The 20,361-nt window shown below is 44.3% G+C and overlaps 2 protein-coding genes across 5 annotated transcripts in view; one reads left to right on the top strand and one right to left on the bottom strand.

The window, feature by feature from the left end:
- The first annotated feature begins 1,117 nt into the window (after positions 1–1,117).
- TCP11L1 (t-complex 11 like 1) lies at positions 1,118–19,108 on the top strand. Its single transcript, XM_055814574.1, has 10 exons — positions 1,118–1,264; positions 4,669–4,834; positions 7,555–7,687; positions 10,656–10,776; positions 11,321–11,541; positions 12,621–12,757; positions 13,192–13,388; positions 13,740–13,921; positions 15,121–15,293; positions 15,508–19,108. The coding sequence occupies exons 2-10, from the start codon at positions 4,681–4,683 to the stop codon at positions 15,741–15,743; spliced, it is 1,554 nt and encodes a 517-aa protein (XP_055670549.1). The 5' UTR covers positions 1,118–1,264; positions 4,669–4,680; the 3' UTR covers positions 15,744–19,108.
- CSTF3 (cleavage stimulation factor subunit 3) overlaps positions 19,109–20,361 on the bottom strand; it is a 50,847-nt gene continuing 49,594 nt past the window's right edge. For all 4 annotated transcript variants that reach the window (XM_055814572.1, XM_055814571.1, XM_027778429.2 and 1 more), the window contains one exon: positions 19,109–19,806. In XM_055814572.1, coding sequence (XP_055670547.1) covers positions 19,604–19,806 — 203 coding nt within the window. In that variant the 3' untranslated portion in view covers positions 19,109–19,603. The remainder of the gene's footprint in view (positions 19,807–20,361) is intronic.

Below are 20,361 nucleotides of genomic sequence, written 5' to 3'. Positions count from 1 at the left end.
ACGTGTGGTGAGCTGGTTTTAGAAACACAATCCTATCCAAGATACTACTTGTGTAATACTACTCTGTAATGTATCAGTAACTCTTCACTCAAGCAGTGGCAACGGACACCGCTATTAGAGCTTCTCCAGACTGCTTTCTCTGAAAGTGAGATGATGACTTGGTGCAGCAGGACAATGTGTTACTGTATTCTGGTGGGGGCTGGAAGAGAGACATGTAAGAGTCTCATTCTAGTCAGTTAGAAAGGACTTCTAAAAGATAACCAGTTCTTGAAAACTAATAGTATGGAGGGAAGTGTAACCCTTCTTAGTAGTTATTTTTGGTAGCTATTAGTCTTAACTGAAAGCTTTTGATTGTAAGTCTCTCATGAGATTATGTAGTCTCTCATGAAAAAAAATGGCTTGAGTCACACTTCTAAAATGTGGGGTAGAAAGGTAGTTTCTGAGAATTTCTGATTGTTTAAGTTACTTACGTGCCTTTTCAGCAGAAGTATGTTCTGATCCTATACCCTGTAACATCGGTGTTGAGAGGATGAGATTTCTATCTAGAAAATTACACCCTGCCTCTGGGCGTTACGAGTTCCAAATTACAGGCAGGGCTGCACTGTGAGTCACGGCGTTGGCTTGGGTGCCCAGCTTGCTTTCAGGGACAGAAACGCGGTCTGTGGAGAAGGCCCGGGCAGGGGCATTTGCCCAAGGGCATGAGGCTGGGCCAGCACAGCCTTCCCTCTGCCTGGGTGTGATGCAGCCCATCTCACAGCACCTGCGGCCGAAGCTCGGCCGCGGGGCCGATGGTGGCGGTGTGGGCCGGGTAGGGTGCTGAGCGAACGCGGGACAGCCATGCCAAGCCTCCGCCTCCTTCCCTGGGGGCCGGGTGCATTCAGCCCCAGCCAGCGAGGCAGGCCCCGATCGCCGGTGCGGGCTGCTGGGGTGCGGCTGCGGAGCCCGGGCCGTGGGTTCCCGCTCCCCGGCTGCAGCGGCAGCCCCGGCCCCGGGAGGCGGCGGCCAGCCGTGACACCGGGGGTCGCCCGCAGGCCCTCGCTGCGCCCGGCGGGAGGGGGCTGCTGGCCCCGCCCGGCGCGGGGGGGCGGCGGGGTGGGCCGGGCCGGCGGGGGCCGCTCCCGCACGGCCCGGCAGCCGCTGCGGCCCGCCTCTGCGCTGGGGCTGCTCCTCCGGCCCAGCGCGCACCGCCGGCCGGCAGCAGGGAACCGGGGCCGGCCGCCCGCCCCGCTGCAGCCGCTGCCCGCGGCCCCCGCTCCCGGCGGCGGTAAGGCGGCGAGGGGGCGGCGGGCGGCCGCGGGGCTGGGCTGGGCTGGGAGGCGGCCGGGCCTGCGGCGGGCCTGGGGCGGCGGGGCCGGCCCGCAGCGCTGGGAGCGGCCGCGGGGCCTGTTGGCCGGGGAGGGCGGCTGGGGCTCCTCTGTCCCCTTTCTGCTCCGTGACGCGCCCGCTGGGCGGCTGGCGGGGCACGCCGGGGCCGCGGCGAGGGGCTCGGTTCGCCCTTGCGAGCCACGCCGCTGTGGCTCCCTGCGGGAGCGCTGCGGGGCGGGGGGGTGCCCGGGGGCGCGGAGGGGCCGGGGGTGTCCGGCATGGGGGTGCGGAGGGCCCGGAGGCTTCCAGCGGCCTGCACGGAGCGGGGCGGGGGTGGGGGGGATGACACCTCCCGAGGGAGCCTGTTCCCCTGGAATTGGGGCAGGAGCCATGCGGGAGCCCCGGCCGGGGTGGCGGGGGACGCGGGGGGGCCTGTGCCCGGCGGCGGGTGCGGCCCGTCGGGGCGGCGAGCCGGGCGCTGCGGCGCCCCAGCCCGGGCACAGCAGGTTCAATGGATGCTGCGTGCCTGGGTGATCTAAGGCCTTTGCATGAAGAGAACCCGTGGAAAACGTTTTGTTTAAATTTTAAATTGCTGGGGTTTCCCTCACGCTTCTGTTTTGATTAAATTATATATATATATATATATAAAATATATATATATAATAATTATATATATATAATATATATATTATATATATATAAAATATAAATTGAAGGCAGGCACCAACACATAGACTGTATTCTGTTCTGAGTCAGAAATGCTGCTGTGAGAGGAAAGGTGATGACCACGCGTTTGGAAGGGGTATTGTGGAGCGCATTCACCCAGTGGAAAGAGGATCTGTTCTGGATGTGTTCTGGCAGATAATAGCGGTAATCCAGCAGGAGAGAGCGGACTGTTGCAAATGCGACAGCTAAACCCCCGCGTGGGGCTGATTGCCTCCTTTGGTTGAATGGCCCAGCGGTTCTCGTACCCGCTTGCCACAGCTGAAACGGGACCATTTTAAAACAAACAGTAGTTAAATGAAATCGTTGGAATTGAGACTGTAGCTCCTGCTGTGCCATGTTTTGGAAGGCGGTACTCTAGGATGTAGCCTGCACGGTAGGAGTGATGGCCTGGTGGGCACAGCTTGGGGCAGTGATTATGAGAGTGGTTATCGTCATTTATCTTCTGTGATTTATCTTCTGCGAGTCCTCAAACTTAACTGACACCTCAGTTTGCCCTCTGTAAGCAAGCTATAGCACAGTATTTCTCTACCTTTCTAAGGGCAGTGAGGATAAAGCGCAGGGAGAGACTGTAAGGCACTGTGAAGTGTCATGAGCATTAAAGACCTGAGTGGGTCTTCGGTTGAGTCATCTTTGTGCTTCAGATTTTGACTTCAGGAGGATGCTCTGTGGAAGAGAATGGATAAGTCTAGTCTGGTTGTATGAACGGGGAAGCCTTTATGACAGCGCTTTTATTCTAACCAGATTCAACAACACATTTCCCTCCTCTGTTTAACCAGTCCTGTCTTACATTTTTGATTGCTACTGTTGGTATGATCTTCTCTGTTAACTGCCCCTTTATTAACAGAGCTACTTGTCCTCTTCCTGCTAGAGTGTTTGCAGCAACAGGCCTTTTGTCTGCTAGACCTGAGGTCTGTTTCTCCTGGAGCACGTCACTGGTTTCCCACCAGTGGCTTCCCACTTGCAGGCTGGTTTGGATGCCTTGCGTTGCGCCTCGCTGAGGCTGTCCCTGCCTTAATTAAAAGGGTGGCAAGATGACTGCAGCTTTGCACGAACTGTCACTTCCTTGTCCCAGCTGGAATTGTCTGTGCGTGTGAAGGGAGAGATGGTCAAGCCTTTGGAGCAGGTTCATCAGTGACTGTTCCAGCTAAAGGTGGAGGCTAATGCATGGGTCTAACAGTACCTGTACTGCTGTCTTGGTTTGCCTGTGTAATTTATCCCATGCTTTTTATGCTTTGTTTTTCTTTTCTAAATAGAAATCACAGTGCTGTGGACAGTGTGTTGTGGTGTGTATCGTACATCTAGCAAGACGATGATCTGAGTCATGGCTATAGAACAAAACCATTCCTTACATGTACTGAGATTTCCGGAATCACATTGGTGCAATAGATTTAAGCACTGATGGAGTAGGGTTAGTTATTACAGCTGTTGTATGAAGAAAAAAAAGTAGATCTCAGTGCTGTGTTTTGCATTCTACAGTTGCTTGGTTACGCTGCATCCTCTTTGGTGTAGCCTTTGACATTGCAAGTATTTTTTTCCTAGTAGCTGTGAGGTGCCTCTGGAGGCAGTACCTCTTGCTGAGGGAGTCCTTCTATCAAATTTTGAAAATGGGGATGGTGGGATACTAGGTGAGAGGGGAAGTTGTTTTCCCAGGAGCTAGCTTTGCGCCCTTTTTTTTGAAAGGCAGACTCTTCCTGACTTCCCGCTTCACAGAACATCCAGGTTATTTAATTGAATTAGAGACATCATATGCTTTTAAGATTTTTGTAAAAATGAATTCTGAACAGGAGCTTCCTGTACGATAGAGAGTGTTCAATGTTAAGATGTGCAAATTATATTCTTCAGAGTGAAATCTGAATATGAAATAAGTAAAGATAATAGATGGGGATGGTCATTTTTTCAGTGTAACTTTGGGTACACTGCAGGTATCTGTGATGTAATATTATTTAATATCTAATATTTAATAAATAATATTTGAAATGCTTTGTGTTCTTTACTGTCCATATAAAGAAATCTATATGCATAAATCATGACTCTTCTATGGAAAGAAAATGTGGGAGTAGAGTTTTATATTCATAAAAACTGTTACTGCAAACACTCTAGTCCTTTTCCTGCTTCTTAATGCTTTTGGGTGACTCAGAGTGAAAACTTTTTGTGTTCTGAGCGGTTGGGGCAGATCATAATTCAGGAGTACGTTATGTGGAGAAAGACAGTGTTGTATAGTGGGGAAATGTCTCATTTAACATAATCTTTCTGCAAAACATGTTTTTAATACTATTTTGAAGGTGTTTTTCACTGCTCTCTCATAAGCAATGCTAGGAAAATTAAATATATCTTTTTTTCTCGTCTGTAGGCATTATGGTGAGGGAACTGTTTCAGATTTTTGAGAACTTGCTGGGAATGCAGATTAAGTAAATGGTAGCTGTGTTGAAAGCATCCCATTTTATCTAAGATGGGAAGTGAGTCATTGAGTCCAGGTCACCTACCATTATGGGAATAACGTCATATAATTCCTCATAAGAATTCTTTCCTTCTTAGTTTTTTCTTCATCAAGAGAACTCCTGATGATGTTTACCCACTCAGCCATGTTATAAAGTGCATGTTCATTCACTTTTTCATCTTTTTTCTTTTTTGGAAAAGAACCAACTGAAAATGTCTCAGAATCCTGACAAGCCACATTCAAGTGAAGAAAAGTTGAGTGGTTTGGAGGATGGTCAAGAGGAGAGCGTGGACAACCCGGATCAGTCTATCAGAAAAAGAATACGACAGAGTGCTCCAGGGTCACATGGAGATGATACGTCAAAGTGTAAGCGAAAGTGCTTTATAAAGGGGGTAAAAAAAAAAAAGTAAATTCTCTAACTTTTTGGAGGAGACAATCCTAGCTTTTTACACTGTTCTGTGCAAGCTGGACTGTTCTGCAATTAAATATTGTGTGACTCCTGATCATTTGCTTTGAAACTGTAACACCTTTCTCGCTGTTTTGTTTTGGTACTTAATTGTACGCAGTAACCGTGTTGCTCAGAGCCACATATATCTTAAATATCCTTGCATGTAGGCATGCATGTTTGCATACCTTTCCTGCTCATGGAAAGGATAAGCACTATTCCAGTATATTCTAGCTAAACTGTTGCTGCCGTTTGCATTATCAGCTGAACCTTCTGGATTGTTGGAGCCTCTGTTTCTACTGCAGGGCAAGGAAGGCTGTTATCAACAGACTACTGTCCTGTCACCCCCCTCCCAATACAGATAGAAAGTTGTGTTTTTAATTCTCATACTATTTCTAGTGTCAAGCAGGACTGCGTATTTTAAGTTTATTCTCAGGGCCTATTTTTCTTTGTCATTCTGCTTTTAACGTGAGGAGCTGGCTGCAGTATGGCTACCAGTTGTTTCTGGCAAATCTATAGATAAAACCAAGGGGAAGTTTTCTGGTCCCAGGGATTCAATTCGAAGAGGCAGAATTTCCCATATAACTAGTTCCGAGTTTCTGTAGAGAGTGTCTCTGCATGTAACATTTTATTTGTTACATTCTTTTTATTTTTTAACAGTGTTCAGTGTTTAACAGTGTTCTGAGGGAGTTTGTGTTCTTGTGTCTTGCTGGTGGCCTGATAGGAGATGCAGTGTATGTACGGAGAGAGGCTATGAACACGCGAAACTAAAATGCATAGCACAGTCTTGCACTGCATTGTACCACAAAGAAGTCGCTGGTCTCAAGCCCTCGGCTTTTGTAAGGGAGCAGATCTAATATGAGAATGAAGTAACATGATTTAAGAGCCTTCTTTGGTAAATGAAAGAGTCTTAGCTTTTAGTGCATCCATTGCTGGAGTGAAGTCATTTGGCCGTCAGACAAGAGCACTCTCATTCAGCTGTAAACTTCGTCGTGCTGCTGGTTCTCAGAATATCAATCCTTGCTGTGTTCCCAGAGTCACTGTGCAAGGTTAAGTTCCAAGCAGAATGAAATAAGGGTTAGGAGGGCTGCACAAAAAGAGCAAGATACCGATGACAAATCAGCACATTGGACCCACACTGTACGTGCTTGGAACAGCTCTGAATGGCAGGCAGATGATGGACAGCTACTTTTAAAAGACCTTTTATATGTTACTAGCTTAAGTCCAGTTAAACTGGGTTCTCAAATGAGACAGTCAAGATAGTTTGCCTAAAACATATCTCAGTGGACACAGGCCATGAAGATCCCTGGCTGGTTCCGTTCCTTCTGGGAACTGAATGAACTGCAGAGAGGGATCGCTCCCTTACGGCAATTCCGTTGTGCCTTCTTCCCCTGCTTCTGCTCCACTAGGTGTTTTCTGGAGGAGCTGGGATGAACCCTGCCATTAGTGTCTGCCTCGCCTGAGGACACTAATGATCTAGCCTTCTCCTTTTTCTCAGATATCTGGGAGCTGTGGTGGTGCTTCTGATTTTGACACTCACACAAACTGCTTGCACTGGTGCTAGCTAGCAGGAGGAATCTTCAAATCTTCACCACTAAGTATCAGTGGCAACTTCCAGCTGGCTTCAGTGGGGATAGGATTACTCTGCTAACCAGCCTGCCCTACACCCCTGGCACCTTCTCTGCCTTCATATTGACTTGGTTTTAGGGCTGCGACACTTTCTGCACTACAGCAATGCCAGTAGTGTCCCAGGAGGATGTTATGTAGTAAAGAACAATTAGGAGCCATAATTCTCCAGTGCATCCAGGAAACAATTTAAGTTTTCTGAAACTGTCCCTGTCCCTCTTCTACCTTCTAGGTTTCTGCAGTCAGTCACTACACCTTTTTCTCCTGCCTAATGAAAACTGGCCTGTTTGTTTGGGTTTGGTGCTTCCTCCTACTCGCTGGTATGCCCTAGGGCCCAATTTGAAGCTGTTTGCCCATCCTTGTTAGTCCCAAATGCCTGCCAGAGGAAGAGGTCTTAGGCATTGGTGCTGGGACTAGGTCTTGACATCCTTTGTTGCTTGGATGGTGGCCTCTGGGGGAGAAAAAAGAGTTTGGAGAAGCGCCAGTTGCACTGGAAGCAGTGAGAATAATTAGCTGCTAGCGTGTACTGCTTATGCTAATGGTGGTTTGTTTGCCGACTGCTTTAGAGATGAAGTCATTTCCTTGAAAAATATAAAATTGAAATGGCAACATCTGCACAATAATCGGGTAAGCAGCATGGTGAAAATACTAGTCTTTTAATGATTTCTTCCTACGGTATGCAGAAAGATGCTAAGCTGCTATTAAGCGGTCCTAAAGAAGTGGGGGCTTGGGTGTCGGGGTTTTTTCATTTTGTTTTTTAAAAGAGCTTGATAGAAGTTGGAAGCAATTAACATACTGCGCCCGGAGTATCAGCGGGAGTTCACTCCTTGGTTTTCTGTAATACTCCAAACCTGTGTCATCCACCAGCTGGGAAAGGAAGGGAAAGAAAGGAGAATCTTCAGACGGTACTGTCTTTTGGCCCTCTGTACTGTCAAGGTGGAAAGAGTCCAAAAGTATTAGCAGTCTTTTTTCCACAGACTTTTGTAGATTACTGACAATTTAATTTACGTTGCAGCCAGTCCTCCTCGGCCTGTGTCGATAGAAGAGCTCATGGAAACAGCTAAGGGCGTAACCAACATGGCATTAGCGCATGAAATTGTTGTTAATGGAGACTTCCAGATAAAACCAGCTGAATTACCAGAACACAGGTAAGATCGTTACCAAATAGACACATAGATAAAACTTGCATTTATAGAACTGCAGACCAGCTCTGGTGGATCAGGAAAAGGCTTTGGCTAGTATCTTTTCTGGCAATGCCTGGCAGGATGTAGGAAAGAATGTAAGAAGAAGGTGGTAAGCGTGCAGTTCTGCTTCCCCAGGAATGTGTGGGTGAAAGGTGAACCTCTAGGAGTAATTGTTTGGCCATGTGTGGTGTGGTTTCTCTTTGTGTCCCCTTGTCCCAGGAGTCTGAGACTGCAGTTTTCTGATACCAAGTCTAGCTTCAGATGCAGGTGCACCCTTAGCATCTTTCAAGCTTTGACTGCCTGTGGGACTAAGATGAAACTGATCATTTTAGCTTTTTATGTCTCTTTTTCCAGGGATTTTTTGGGAACAGATTCCTATGTTTTATTAGGTTAGTCCTTGCTCTTTTTAAGTTGAAAGTCTTTTCTTCTCTGCGTGACCTACAGGAATTCTGTCCCCTGGTGACAGGGGAGAGGGAGAACAAAAGAAGCCGTGGTAATCTGGTCACATATTGGCCAGCGTAGCTGCCCCAGCCCTGTCTACAGAAGCTTCCTCTGCTGCTGCTCTTTCTTTCACACACACAGAGATGTGGCTGGCAATGTGTTTCCTGGGTTGATTTGTGAAAGTGAGTGCATATTTTGTGGAAGGAGTTTGGTCCACAGTGGCACCACTGTTGTCTGTATGTGTCTGCATTTGAGAGAGAGACCTCGGAGCATGTTACCTTCACGGGTGTTGCAGGAGAAGATGGCTTTTAAAAGACTGGCATTGGTTGTCCTCTATGGAAATTGGTCGTACTGATGCCCATCTCTGCCAAAACATGGTGATGTGGTTCCCGTTAGCATTAGTAATGAGGGGTCGTTGCTTGAAACTAGAATTATCCCTGACAGAAAAGGCAGCGATGGGAACAGGCTGATCTTCTCTTCTCACCTGGACTGTTGCTGTCTTTCCAGCTCTGACACCAGTGTATTGTACCAGTGGTGTTTTATTAGTGGCTGTGGAATGCTGAACAATAGTAACCAGAGAAAATGTGCTCATGCTGTTAATTACACTGAACCTCCTGGTCCCAGCAGGAATTGCCTTTGAGTAAGGGTTGCATGGAGCAGAAGAGGGCCTTTGCTAGACTTTGTTTACTCGCCTTGGCCTCTGAGTTGGTAGGAAGTGGAAACGTAGCCTCCTTAAATGCTGAGGACAAACAACGTTGAGCTAGCATGTGACAATAGGCATCTGTTGTCCATCAAGACTTGGATATTTTAGAGCTCAAGCAATGGTTTGATCTGTCTTCTCAGCACCGTCTGTCAGTGTGTGCCTTGTCTGTTAGGCAAGCCCAGGTGGGGTGGTGCCGTCCCCCTCTGCTGCCTCACTTGCTGGCTGTGTGGAATTCACGTGCGGCCCCACGAAGCAAGACCTGTCTCTAGCCTGCACAAATGCTGCCTCTGGACCAAGCGCTTGGCAAGTGGGCCTGAGACGTGCAAAACTCATTCTCCTGTGTTATCCTCTCTGTCTCAGCATCTTTTGTGATAGGCAGTTGATGGCTAAGAATAAATGCTTCATCTGAAGTCCCACAGTTAAGAGAGTGCTATTTTATTCGGTGTCTGCTTCTGCTCCGTGTTCCTTCATGTGGATTTCTGATGTGAAAATGTGCTGTGAGAGTGGGTAACTTTTCTGGTATGCCTCAGTGCCATAAAGTTGAATCTCAGCATTTTTCAGGGAAGAAGAAGGATTTTTAGCATGTTTTCTGTTTTCCATCCTTTCTTCTTTCACCAGTCCCATAAAAAAAGAAAAACTAAAAAGAAAAAGAAGGAAAAGCTGGGGACCTATGCTGCACTTCAGGAAGTTGGGTGCTTTTCCTCACTGATGTTGAGTAGTGGCTGTAGTTGTTCACCTCTCTTCACCTGGCCACAGGAACAGATGTATCGTAGAGGTCACCTTGCTCAGGGGTGCCTGCGCTGTGTGATGGGCCAGGCCTGCTTTCGTACAAGATCCTGGAGTTTGGCTTTTGGGAAGGTTTTGTGTGCAGCTATTTACCACCCAGGAAAGAGCAATCATTCAGATTGTGCTTGAAAAAAGATCCTGGAGTCTTGCCTGGGTGAAATGTCGGTGTGTCTCAGGCTTAGATCCCCCTGCAGCTGAACGTACACGTAGAGGAGCGGTTGGAGAAGGCAGTTGTGGCTACTGTGCTGGCTACTTAGAGGGCCACGGGGCATAAGTGCCTCTGGGCACTGGCCGAACCTCAGCTGCACATGGAGGCAGAGGTGTTTGTCGTGGCTGTCCTTTGCGCGTGTGTGTAGGTGTGAGTGTTTGACTTCTTCAGTGTTGTTAAACCCGGTGTGACCAGGAGCCAGGCTGCTGCAGAGGAGTAACTGTCAGTATTTTTGAATTAGGAATCGGTACTGAAGCAGTGGAAATTTTTATTTCATTGGATTTTTTACAGAAACTGAACTGGGCCTTTATCATGGAAGAGTTGCAATTTTCATGCAAAATGCAGAAGCTTTTGTGTCAGGGAAGCTACTTCATTTCTGTTAGGTTTACTTAATGAATTTTACTTTAGAAGAATTGCATCTACTTAGTGAGGCTTTTGAAAGGAACATGAAAACTGGTCTTTTCAAGGCAAGCTGTAATTTTGGGATTTTTTTTTTATTCTGGTTGTTTAGTTTAGACATAGCATATGATACTTTCATGGATTTTAATTTGTAGCTGCCTTTGCTTGTGTGTAACCTTTTATTAAGACATAAGCCATTCCAAATCCTATGTCCAGTTTTTCTTGCTTTTCTGAGTAACTTAAAATGACAGATTTCTTCTCTGTTAATTGTCATATATTCATTATCATATCATATTCATATTATTGCATGCTGTTCTTCAGGAGCTGCAGGTTATCTTTGTAAGGTGGTGCACAGACAAGTGTTGTTCTTTTTAACTGCTCGTATTTACCCACAGCTTAGAAAAAAAAGTAAGAGATATTGTGCATAAAGCTTTCTGGGATTGTCTGGAAGCTCAGCTAAAGGAAGATCCACCGACATATGACCATGCAATTAAACTATTGGGAGAAATTAAAGAGGTAAGATGACGTGATATCAAGGTAAATGATTGAATTTGAGTAGCTGCGTTGATATGAATGAGCAAAAGTGGCTGAAGTTTGGCTTTTCATAAAGGGCTCTCTTGGTCTTTTTCATTACTGTGAACATATGTAAGTTGTATAACCCCAGAGGAGACAATTGAATGTAAAAACAAATGCAAAGCCATGTAAAATGATTAAGAGGTAAATAATCCTAGTTTCATAATTCCGTGCTTCCTTCGTGTTACGTCAGTGCTACTACTTATGGAATCAGTGAGATGCCCCAACACTGGGCTGACAAAACCAAGCACGGTAGTCTGGAGTATGATCTGTACTGCAGAGTATTTACCACTTAGTAACTTCAGACTCATACAGAATGAGGTGAAATATTTGGAGTTGGTGAATGGTTGGTTTAAAAAAAAATAATAAAAAAAATTCCACTTGTAAAGGGCAATCGGTTTAAATAAAAAGTGGTTCAGTAACTGTTTCCATCCTTGTAGCCTTTGATATGTAGAACTAAGGGACTGTTAAAATCTTTCCATTTCAGAATCTCCTGTCTTTCTTGTTGCCTGGTCATACTAGGCTGAGAAGCCAGATTACAGAAGTTCTCGATCTGGATTTGATAAAACAGGAGGCAGAGAATGGGGCCCTTGACATTTCTAAGCTGGTCGAATTTGTTATTGGGATGATGGGGGCTCTCTGTGCTCCAGCGCGAGATGAAGAAATTAAGAAACTGAAAGATATTCATGAAATAGTTCCTCTGTTCAGGTACTGAAATGGTATTTATTAGTCATGTTGAGGGTTCCTTAAATAATTTTACATGTGGGGGGTGTGTGGTGTGTGTTCCAGCAGGGCAACCTGCAAATCTTTGTAGAAAAAAAGTGATAGGGAAAGGGATATAGTTGTGGGGGTGAAGGGGAGAGAAGTCTTCAACAAGTACCACCTTGGTTCTGGTGAATTGGGGTATTCGTTTGGCTCCCGCTTGTCACTGAAGGACATTCCTTAAATGCCAAATAGATATAAACCTTAAGATAGCAGGTGAACGGTCAGTTTGTCTCAGAATTTAATAGCAGCAGCAGAAGGGGAAAAAAAGCAAGCAAGAGCATAGGAAAAAGGTATTACCGTTCTCCAACCAGTTTGTCCTTTCCCCCCAGTTTGAGGTCCACCACCCTGCTCCCTGTATAATATCCTTTCAGTTCTAAAGGGAGCGTACCTACCACGTCTGGGAGGGTGGAGGCTTCTGCTTTGTCACCATGAGAACAGTTGAGCAGCTCAAGGTCTCAGTAGTTAGAAGATTTCACTCACCTTGGTTTCTAATTCGATAAGCTTCCAGGAGTTCAGGATTGACTTGGCAGAAATGCTGCCAGGAGGAATTAGGTTGCTTTGAAATTGAGGTGCTTTTCTTTGGTGTTTTTTGTTTGTTCGTTTCTTTTCTTTCCCCCCCCGCCCCCCACCCCCCCCTTGGGTCTGATTATTCACTTCCCACTCTGTCTGCCTTGATAGGCTGCCATCAGATAGCAGGCGAGCTGGGAAACCTAGGTGTCTTTTGACGTATTCAACATACGATATTGCATATCCTGGGAAGTATGATCTATGGAGCTAGTAAAGTTAATTCCATGGAAGGTGTTTTACAGGAGAGCAAGATTTATTTCCTACTTGGAAGAAGCACATGCATGCACATACATGCTTCCTCAAGCTCTGTCTCATGCTCGTAAACTGTTAAGCACCCTGTTAACGTTTCCCATGCATGTTTTTGCTCTTTCCTTAGACAATCTGTAATAAATCTTGTAAACAGTACCTCTTCAACATCTGCAGCCTTGAATAACTTTTTCTGTTTGTTTGTTTAGAGCAATTTTCTCTGTATTAGACCTAATGAAAATGGATATGGCAAACTTCGCTGTCAGTAGTATTAGGCCAAAATTAATGCAGCAGTCTGCTGAATATGAAAGAAGGAAGTTTCAGGAGTTTCTTGAGAAACAGCCAAGTATGACTTTGTTCCTTTCTTTCTTCCCCTCTGACCTCCCAGTAAACTGCGTGTCTTTGCTTGTAGATCGTGAAAAGAAATCAGATTTTCTTATAAGTTCTGGAATTCATATGGTAAATGACAGCTTGTGCCCCAAAACTGTGGTTTGAAAAAAATCTGCCGGAACAACAGTTCTGCACTTAGTACACCGGAGTTCAGTTTCATTTCGATACAGTGTAGGGCATAATTACCTAGCATCACCTCACCTCCCATTTCCTCTAGCTGTGTCGTTTTAATTTTGTTTCAGATGTTCTGCTTAATGCAATAAATGAAATGCATGTCAATAACTTACATCATGGGTACTAGTAATGGGATTATTTGGAAATTATTGGTGGAAAACCCCAATTTTGAAAAGGAATTTTCTTAACAAGGTTTCTTTTTCCTTGCTTTTCCAGATTCTTTAGACCTTGTCACGAGGTGGTTGCAAGAAGCAGCAGATGATCTGGTAAAGCTGAGATGTAAAATGTTGCCTCCCCACTGTAGTGGTGACGGTGCCACTGGTGGAGCTTCTGCCTTGTGCTCCACAGCTGTCCAAAATCAGGCCTATCTGAAGCTCCTAAAGTGGGATCATGTAAACAGGCCTTTTCCAGAAGTAGGTTTTCAACAGAAAAATTTATTTCCGTGCTTGTTCTGGTTTTTCTATTTCTGGTGTATAACAGAAGCTGGATTTGTAGCCTTGCGACAAGTACAATACTAAAACATTTTTCTCTTGATTGAGAGCTCCTGTAGCTCTCCTGTCTAACAGGTACTTATTTTTCAGAATTGAAACTCAGTTGGGAAAGAGGAGTTAAATCTTTTCATTTTGTTCCTGATACTTGCCTGCTGAGCACGTGTTGCTCTTTTCTGTCTTGTAATTGCTGCTGTGAATAGGTGGGCAGCGTGATGTCACTTCAGAGCCCAGCAGACTGACTTTATTCTGTCCTGGCTTCCTCACTCTTTGCAGACAGTGCTGATGGACCAGGCCCGCTTCCAGGAAATACAGCTGGAGCTGGAGCAACTCCTCGTGATTGGGACGGTCCTCCTGGTCACATTTGGTGCGGCAGGCTCGGCACTCGTGGATGTGCCTGGATTTGCTGAGAAAATCAAAACCATTGTCAAGGTGCTGCTGACAGGAATGCACCTGCCGTGAGTATCGCGTAGTCCTAGTCACACAGGCGTGGGCACAGTTCTGTGTTCACCGGGGTGAACAGTCAGTTGAAGCCTCTTTCTGCCTGTGGCCTGCAGAATATATAGAGGGAGAGATGGGGGCTTTTTATGAGCCCAGGATGACAATTTTTTTTCAGCTTACTCGGACAGAACAATCTTTTCTTGCTCTGTTCTTTTCTGATACGTACTGTTGCTTTTTTCAGAGCATGTTTTTCATGATGCTTGGTTGGCACGTGAGAGTGCAAGTAACTAACGATGCCCACGGCTTGGGCCAGGCTCCCTCAAGGATCTGAGTGCGGTGCAGTAAGCTGCTTGCACATTTAGAATGGTTGCTGCACACCTTACGGGTTGGTAACTGTAGAAGAACGGCTGCAGAAGCGTGGCCTTAGGGTCTCTGAAGATCTGCACAATCCGGGCCTGGTATTAGAATAGGCCTGTAATCAGAATTGTGCTGAAGTTGCTGTGCTGAAGTTAACAAGAAAGGCAGCCTTGAGCTATTCTTGAATCCTGAGACCGAGTAATTATGTTGTGCCAACAGGCCGTGGCTGTAACAAGCTACAGCTGCTGGGAAAGCGGGTGCAGGGCCAAGAAAGATAGGGACACCCGGTATGGGAATACGGGGAGTAACAAACTGCAAGGCGGAAGCACAGCAACACAATTAGCTACATGGATAGAATGCTTATTTTAGTCACGATAATTAGGGGTGTGAGACCCACATGTGTTTAGAGACTACTAGCCAATTATATTTCTGCTTTACGAATATGCATGTGTATCGGTTCTATGTAAGTAGTGTTAGAAACTAATAAAGTTGAGCACGATGCATAACTCGTATTGAGCGTCTTCTTGACTCCGGCGAGCCCTTCTTCCAACAGGTGACAGGTTTTTGTGTTAGTCAGAGCTGTCAGTGTAGGCCAGAAAATCAGCTCTTGCTTGTACGGATTGTTCAGGCAGGCTGGAAATATTTAATGCTATCCTACCTCCTTGTTTCGTATCTCAACTTTATTTTTCATCTATAAAAGATGTAGTATTGTTTGTAGTTCCGGCTTTATCTGGATTATGCTTCTTCCATTACATTTGATAAATAAAGCAACTATAATTGGATAGTTTGTTTTTAAAAGGTGGGGAAAAAAAGTCAATAACCCATATAGTGAAGTAATGCTCTGCTCCATGTTCTCTAGCTCCTTTAACCTGAAGGAATCTTTGGCTACTGTCGGTGAAAAGGTGTGTGCTGAAGTTAACGGCTGCCTTTCCCAGCACGGGTTTACACCGTTCTCAGCTGAGAGAGAGACTGTCCTGAAAGGACAAATCCAAGCCGTGGCCAACCCGGATAACACCATATGCAAGCTAATAGGTACGCTTTGACAAAAACGCTCTGCTCTCAAGTGGCTCAAGCTTGTCTGTCTTTGTCCAACGGTTGGTGGCACGTGGTGCATGGTTTCTCGTTTAGTCTGTTTCAAGTACTTGTTTTCTATGCTCAGGCTTTCTGTGTTTTACGTGAGAGACGCTGTTTCTCATTGACTGTCTCTTTCGAAAACAAACCCAAACCCTTGGTCCCATTTTTCCAGATTCTCGAATTCAAAAGTTTCTGGAGAATTATCTTGCATCTAGTCACCAGAAATCGTTACCTGCTATTCCTGGAGGATTAGGCCCTATTCAAAGAGAGCTGGAAGAGGTTGCTGTCAAGTATGTTCGTCTTGTCAACTACAACAAAATGGTCTTCAGCCCTTACTATGATGCAGTCCTTGGCAAAATACTGACTAAGGAAGAATCCCAATTTGTAGGGAAGTCAGAAGAATCGTAAAACCAGTTTGTATGCTACAAATTACGGTATTGTCAGCTATTTTAAAAAATCGCACCAATATTTGTCTAGGAAAACAGCTTTCCATGTAAATACTGGTTCCTTTTAATTCACTAGCGATGATTGGTGAGGAAAATACCTGAGATGCAAAAGGGGTTCTGAAGTAAATGGTGGGGGAGAGATGCATTTTTAATGTAAGTATGCAACCTCGGGGGGGATGTCTTGGTAGTTTTCTGGCTGCAATTTTTAGATTTTTGAGCTGATGCTAGGTAGGACAAGTTTAAGAACCAAACTTTGTATGTAAGTGGCTCATTTTAGGGCATTTTACTCTAATTTACCGTGAATTTAGTTTAATTAATCCAGAGCAGGTTAGCAGCGGTCCTTCCCAGAAGGGGTGATTTGGCTTTAAAAATATCTTACTTTAAAGACTTAATCAGAAAGGTAAAATTCTAGATAAGAGGAAATTTAACAGGCAAAAAGCAAAGCCAAACAGCACTTTATTGTAACATTATGGTTAGTACGGTAGGCTACTAGTTTTTTCTGCATTTTACTGCATTTTTAATAGCATTTTTTTGCTGTTTACCTGCAGATGTTACAAAACACGTAATATATTTTTGTAGCAAATTTTCTGGTTATTGGGTAACTGTCCTCTGCTATGTACAGTACTTACAAAGGTGGCAATCTTATAGATTGCAGCTGTATTTATCTCTTGTAAAGACTTCAGAAGGGCAGAGCTAAAGTGTTTTGATAAAAGTGGCATTTCTTACCTTTTTTTTGCTAGTAGTTTACTCCTTTTTATGTGAAATACTAATTTTAAAGTAAATCTTTGTCATTTTCAGAAGGCAGATCTGAAGTGTGTGAGACTTTAGGCTGAAAATTTTACTTGTTTTTTATAACTACAACTGGAGATGGTTGCATATTCAATCACGTCTTCAAAAATATCCAGGAAGTGCAAAGCACTATCGGAAGGATAAGTGATTTTAATGTACTGTGAAAAGTGAATGATTTCGTGTTAGTTTGAATATACAGGGAATATTTTCAGTAGAAGATTTTTTTCACTTTGTAGAGGTGCTCTTGAAAAACTTAAACTAGTCGTAGGTCTTCAATTTAATTAGCTACATGTTGTACAGGTGAGTGTTCACAGAAGAGCTCAATGATCTTACAGCCTTACCACCATTTCAGGCTCAGCTAGGAGGCGAGTTCGTTTGAAATTTTCCTCGAGTTGAGCACAACGCTGTACTACAGTAATCAAAATTTGATGATTTTATGAAAGCAGAGTTCATAGTGATAAACAGTAAGTGTCCCAAGTACTAGACTATCCAAAGTAGAATGTATTGTAGTCTTCAACAACGCAACAACAAGTTATGTAAAAGAAATAAATAAAAGGGCCCTTTTATTGCTAACATCCAGGTTCATTTTATTAATCAACTAGTCAACCAAAATAATAGCGCTTCTAGAAGGAAGCACTTGATTATGTATTGGTGCTGATGCTTCCCTTTCCAGTTTTCCTTTAAATGTTAGCGTGCGGATAGCTGCGCTAACTTTGAGTTTGGAGGAAGGCGGGGTAAGTAAGACCTTTTATTCCGTACTAGCCTATGCAACTATAAAACACATCTTTTCTCATTCATTACAAACCCCCTTCCCCATGGGGAAAAACCCAACAACCTACCAAAACCCTGTCAGAGCTCACCAGCTCAGAGAAATGATTTTTCTCTTGGCTAAATGTACTCGGATAGTAAAATGGATGTCTGTCTTCGATAACTCAGAAGCCAGTAAGCTGGTTAGCCAGAAGAAAGAAATTCTGCGTAGGTTTTTGGTGTGGTCTGTTTGATTATTTGAATCAGCAAAGGGTACTACAGAGGTCTTCAGAATGGCTGCATCTGCTTACTGTACTTTGTTATTAGTGCAGGATCCACGTCAAAATACAGCCTATAGCTCTGCAGCTCCAAAAAATGAATTCAGTAGTCTGCGTGACAAAAGAAAGAGCTACCAGAAACATTATTGCTAGGGATTAAAAAGAAATAACTAAAAGACAAAGCTGTTTTCGTTTTTGTTAAATGAGAGTTGCAGAAGTTACAAACCGCTGCTGTTGCGTTATACTGCAGTATCGCCTAGTAGCTGCCTTTAAAGGCCCCTGTGAATGATGCATACTACAAAAATTTAGATGCTATAGGGGATGATCTCCAGGATCAGGAACAACATCAGGGTGAAACCACATACGTCTCAAAGGCTTTTCTAAGTACGTGACTGGTGCCAGAACGAATAGGGCTGCATTATCAATAGGTAAAACTGTACTTGCTTAATCTAGGAGACGGCTGCTCCCGGTTCTGGAATGCAGGGTCTGGATGTCCACGATGGCCAAGTCCTGCTTACTCTGCCCTCGAAGCATGGCTTCTGTGGCCACTAGTGCAGGCGTATTGCTCGCAGGGTCGATGCAGTAAGTCCCATCTCTCCTTGCAGAGCAGGTTTGATCCTAAGACCTCACAGAGAAAGCAGCGCAGTACCCACATCTGGCTTCAGTCTTACCTTTGGGGGTACCGCAGCGGGAACAAGTGCCTCCGTGGGGGGTGTCCTAGGCCTTTCAACAGGAAAGAGCTAAAGAGACTGTAATAAACACCCACAAGCGCAAATCACATTAAATGATTTTCCAAGGCTGTTATTTTTAATGATAGTGGTTGACAAATGGTTTCTTTCCATCTTCTTTAAAAGAATTAGGGAAATACGATGAAGTGGCAAAGCAAAAAAAGGAATTCCAGGATTGCTAAGGCCAGCCCCTCCCTCCGTGACAACATTTCTAGGGTTATACGTGCGCTGGCTGTTTCACCTTTTAGCCTGGTAGATCAGAGTGCTGACCTACAGTCATCTGTACTGCTGATGGCAGGAATCTATTTCAACTTGTCCGAGTATCTGAGTTTCCTGCAGTCCACAGGGGCTCTTATGGTCTTACCAGAATACAATTCTGAACAGTCCAATTCTTCAGAAGTTCATACAGTGTTTTTGTTGGCTTGTTTGAAAGTAACTGGTTAAACTATGTAGCTAATGCATTAACATTTAGCTTTGTATATTAAGTGGAAAGACCAGTGCAGTTATCCAGGAAGGGACTGTGTTAGCAGTGCTCCTGGACAATCCAGCCCACCTTAGAAATATGTACCGAGTTTGTTTTACGATGCTGTCTTCTTCTTTAAACAGTCATGGAATTAAAAGTATACTGTATCCTCTAGAAAAATGGAGGGGGGGGGAAGCTAATTCTAATGTGTACGCTCTGATCCATTTCCTGTGATGGTCTTTATTAACATTGCTTTTGAAGTGGCTGAGTAATATTTAAGAAGTAACTTGTTGTGTTTGAATAAAACCAGAATGAGGCATGATGTTATGGATATCCTTTTATTTTAAAGGAATGTTTTTTCCCATTTTCAACTACAAAACAGATTCCATACATTCTGCCATAAATAAAAACGAACAATAAGGCAGGACACTACATGAACAAACTGAGAACAACTGTTTTCCAGAAAATGTGAATTAAAAATGCTTCACAAGTATAAGCCATCCAGTTTTTAAAATAAAACTGTTGAAAACCCACAAGATTTCAAGTGGTAGATGTGAACACCCTTGAAGAACAAAATGCAGTTTTGACATTTTGCACTTTTGGTTTCGAAAACCTAGTTTTGTTCAGAGCATGTTCTAAGGTTGTTCTGGCTGTTTTCGGATCAAGAACCATATGGGAGAAGAGGCACCACAGTAACAAAACCATTTTCAAGATTTTTTCGTTTGTTTGTTTGCAGCTGTCCTTTTTAAATGCTTGACTTTTAAGAGACTGACGGATTCAATGCAAGTCTTTATCACAGTAGAACTCCAAACTTGTTTCACCGGATTCTCTTTTGCTGCCGTGCTCTGTAAATGTCGTGTACGGGGGGAACTACAGATCCTTTCTCCTCATCGTCATCAGAATCTTCATGTGGTCTCTTAACAGCCTTATTGAGCATAGCGTTATTTTCCACAGGTCCATTGCCTTCCACGGCTATTTCAGGTAGGCCTCCGGTAATTATTCGTACAGCTTCATCGACAGCTTTAGAAAGAGAGCAAGATTAATTTGGGAAAGTAAACGCCTTGATCAGAAATAAGCATGCGAACAGGGACATCAAGATAGATACGTTGTGGAGAATGCTGGAACATGAGAGGTTTTCCTGCCCTGTTCTCCTACAATTGTTAAGAATTTTTGATTGCCTAAAACTCTGAGCTATGGCAAACATTAATTATAAAGTAAATGCTGCTGCTTCAGCGTGAGACCTCCCTTTACACAAGTACTGAGGTCATTTGCAAGCTTAATAAAATCAAAAACCCTGTTAGGGAAGCAGCGTAACTAGTTCATGATTCATCAGAAAGCATGCACAGCAAGTCAGTTTCTGCTTATCAACAGGGAAAGCTTCAAAAAGACCCTGTATAATTCAAATAGATGTTTTATTTCCACTCTAAAAGAAGTTAAATCCTAGCTAGCTTTGCATTTGCTCCTTAAACTAACAGAAGGGGTGAAAAGCAGGTTACTATCATCTGCCATAGTTTACATGGAGCCGGGAGTATGGATCTGTCCTGGTTTTATGTTTCAGAATTCTGCCTTCTTTGC

The sequence above is a fragment of the Falco peregrinus genome, chromosome 9, assembly GCF_023634155.1.
Source record: "Falco peregrinus isolate bFalPer1 chromosome 9, bFalPer1.pri, whole genome shotgun sequence".
Lineage (NCBI taxonomy): Eukaryota > Metazoa > Chordata > Aves > Falconiformes > Falconidae > Falco > Falco peregrinus.
The sequence above is the reverse complement of the archived record's forward strand: the minus strand, read 5'-3'. Positions and strand labels throughout refer to the sequence as shown.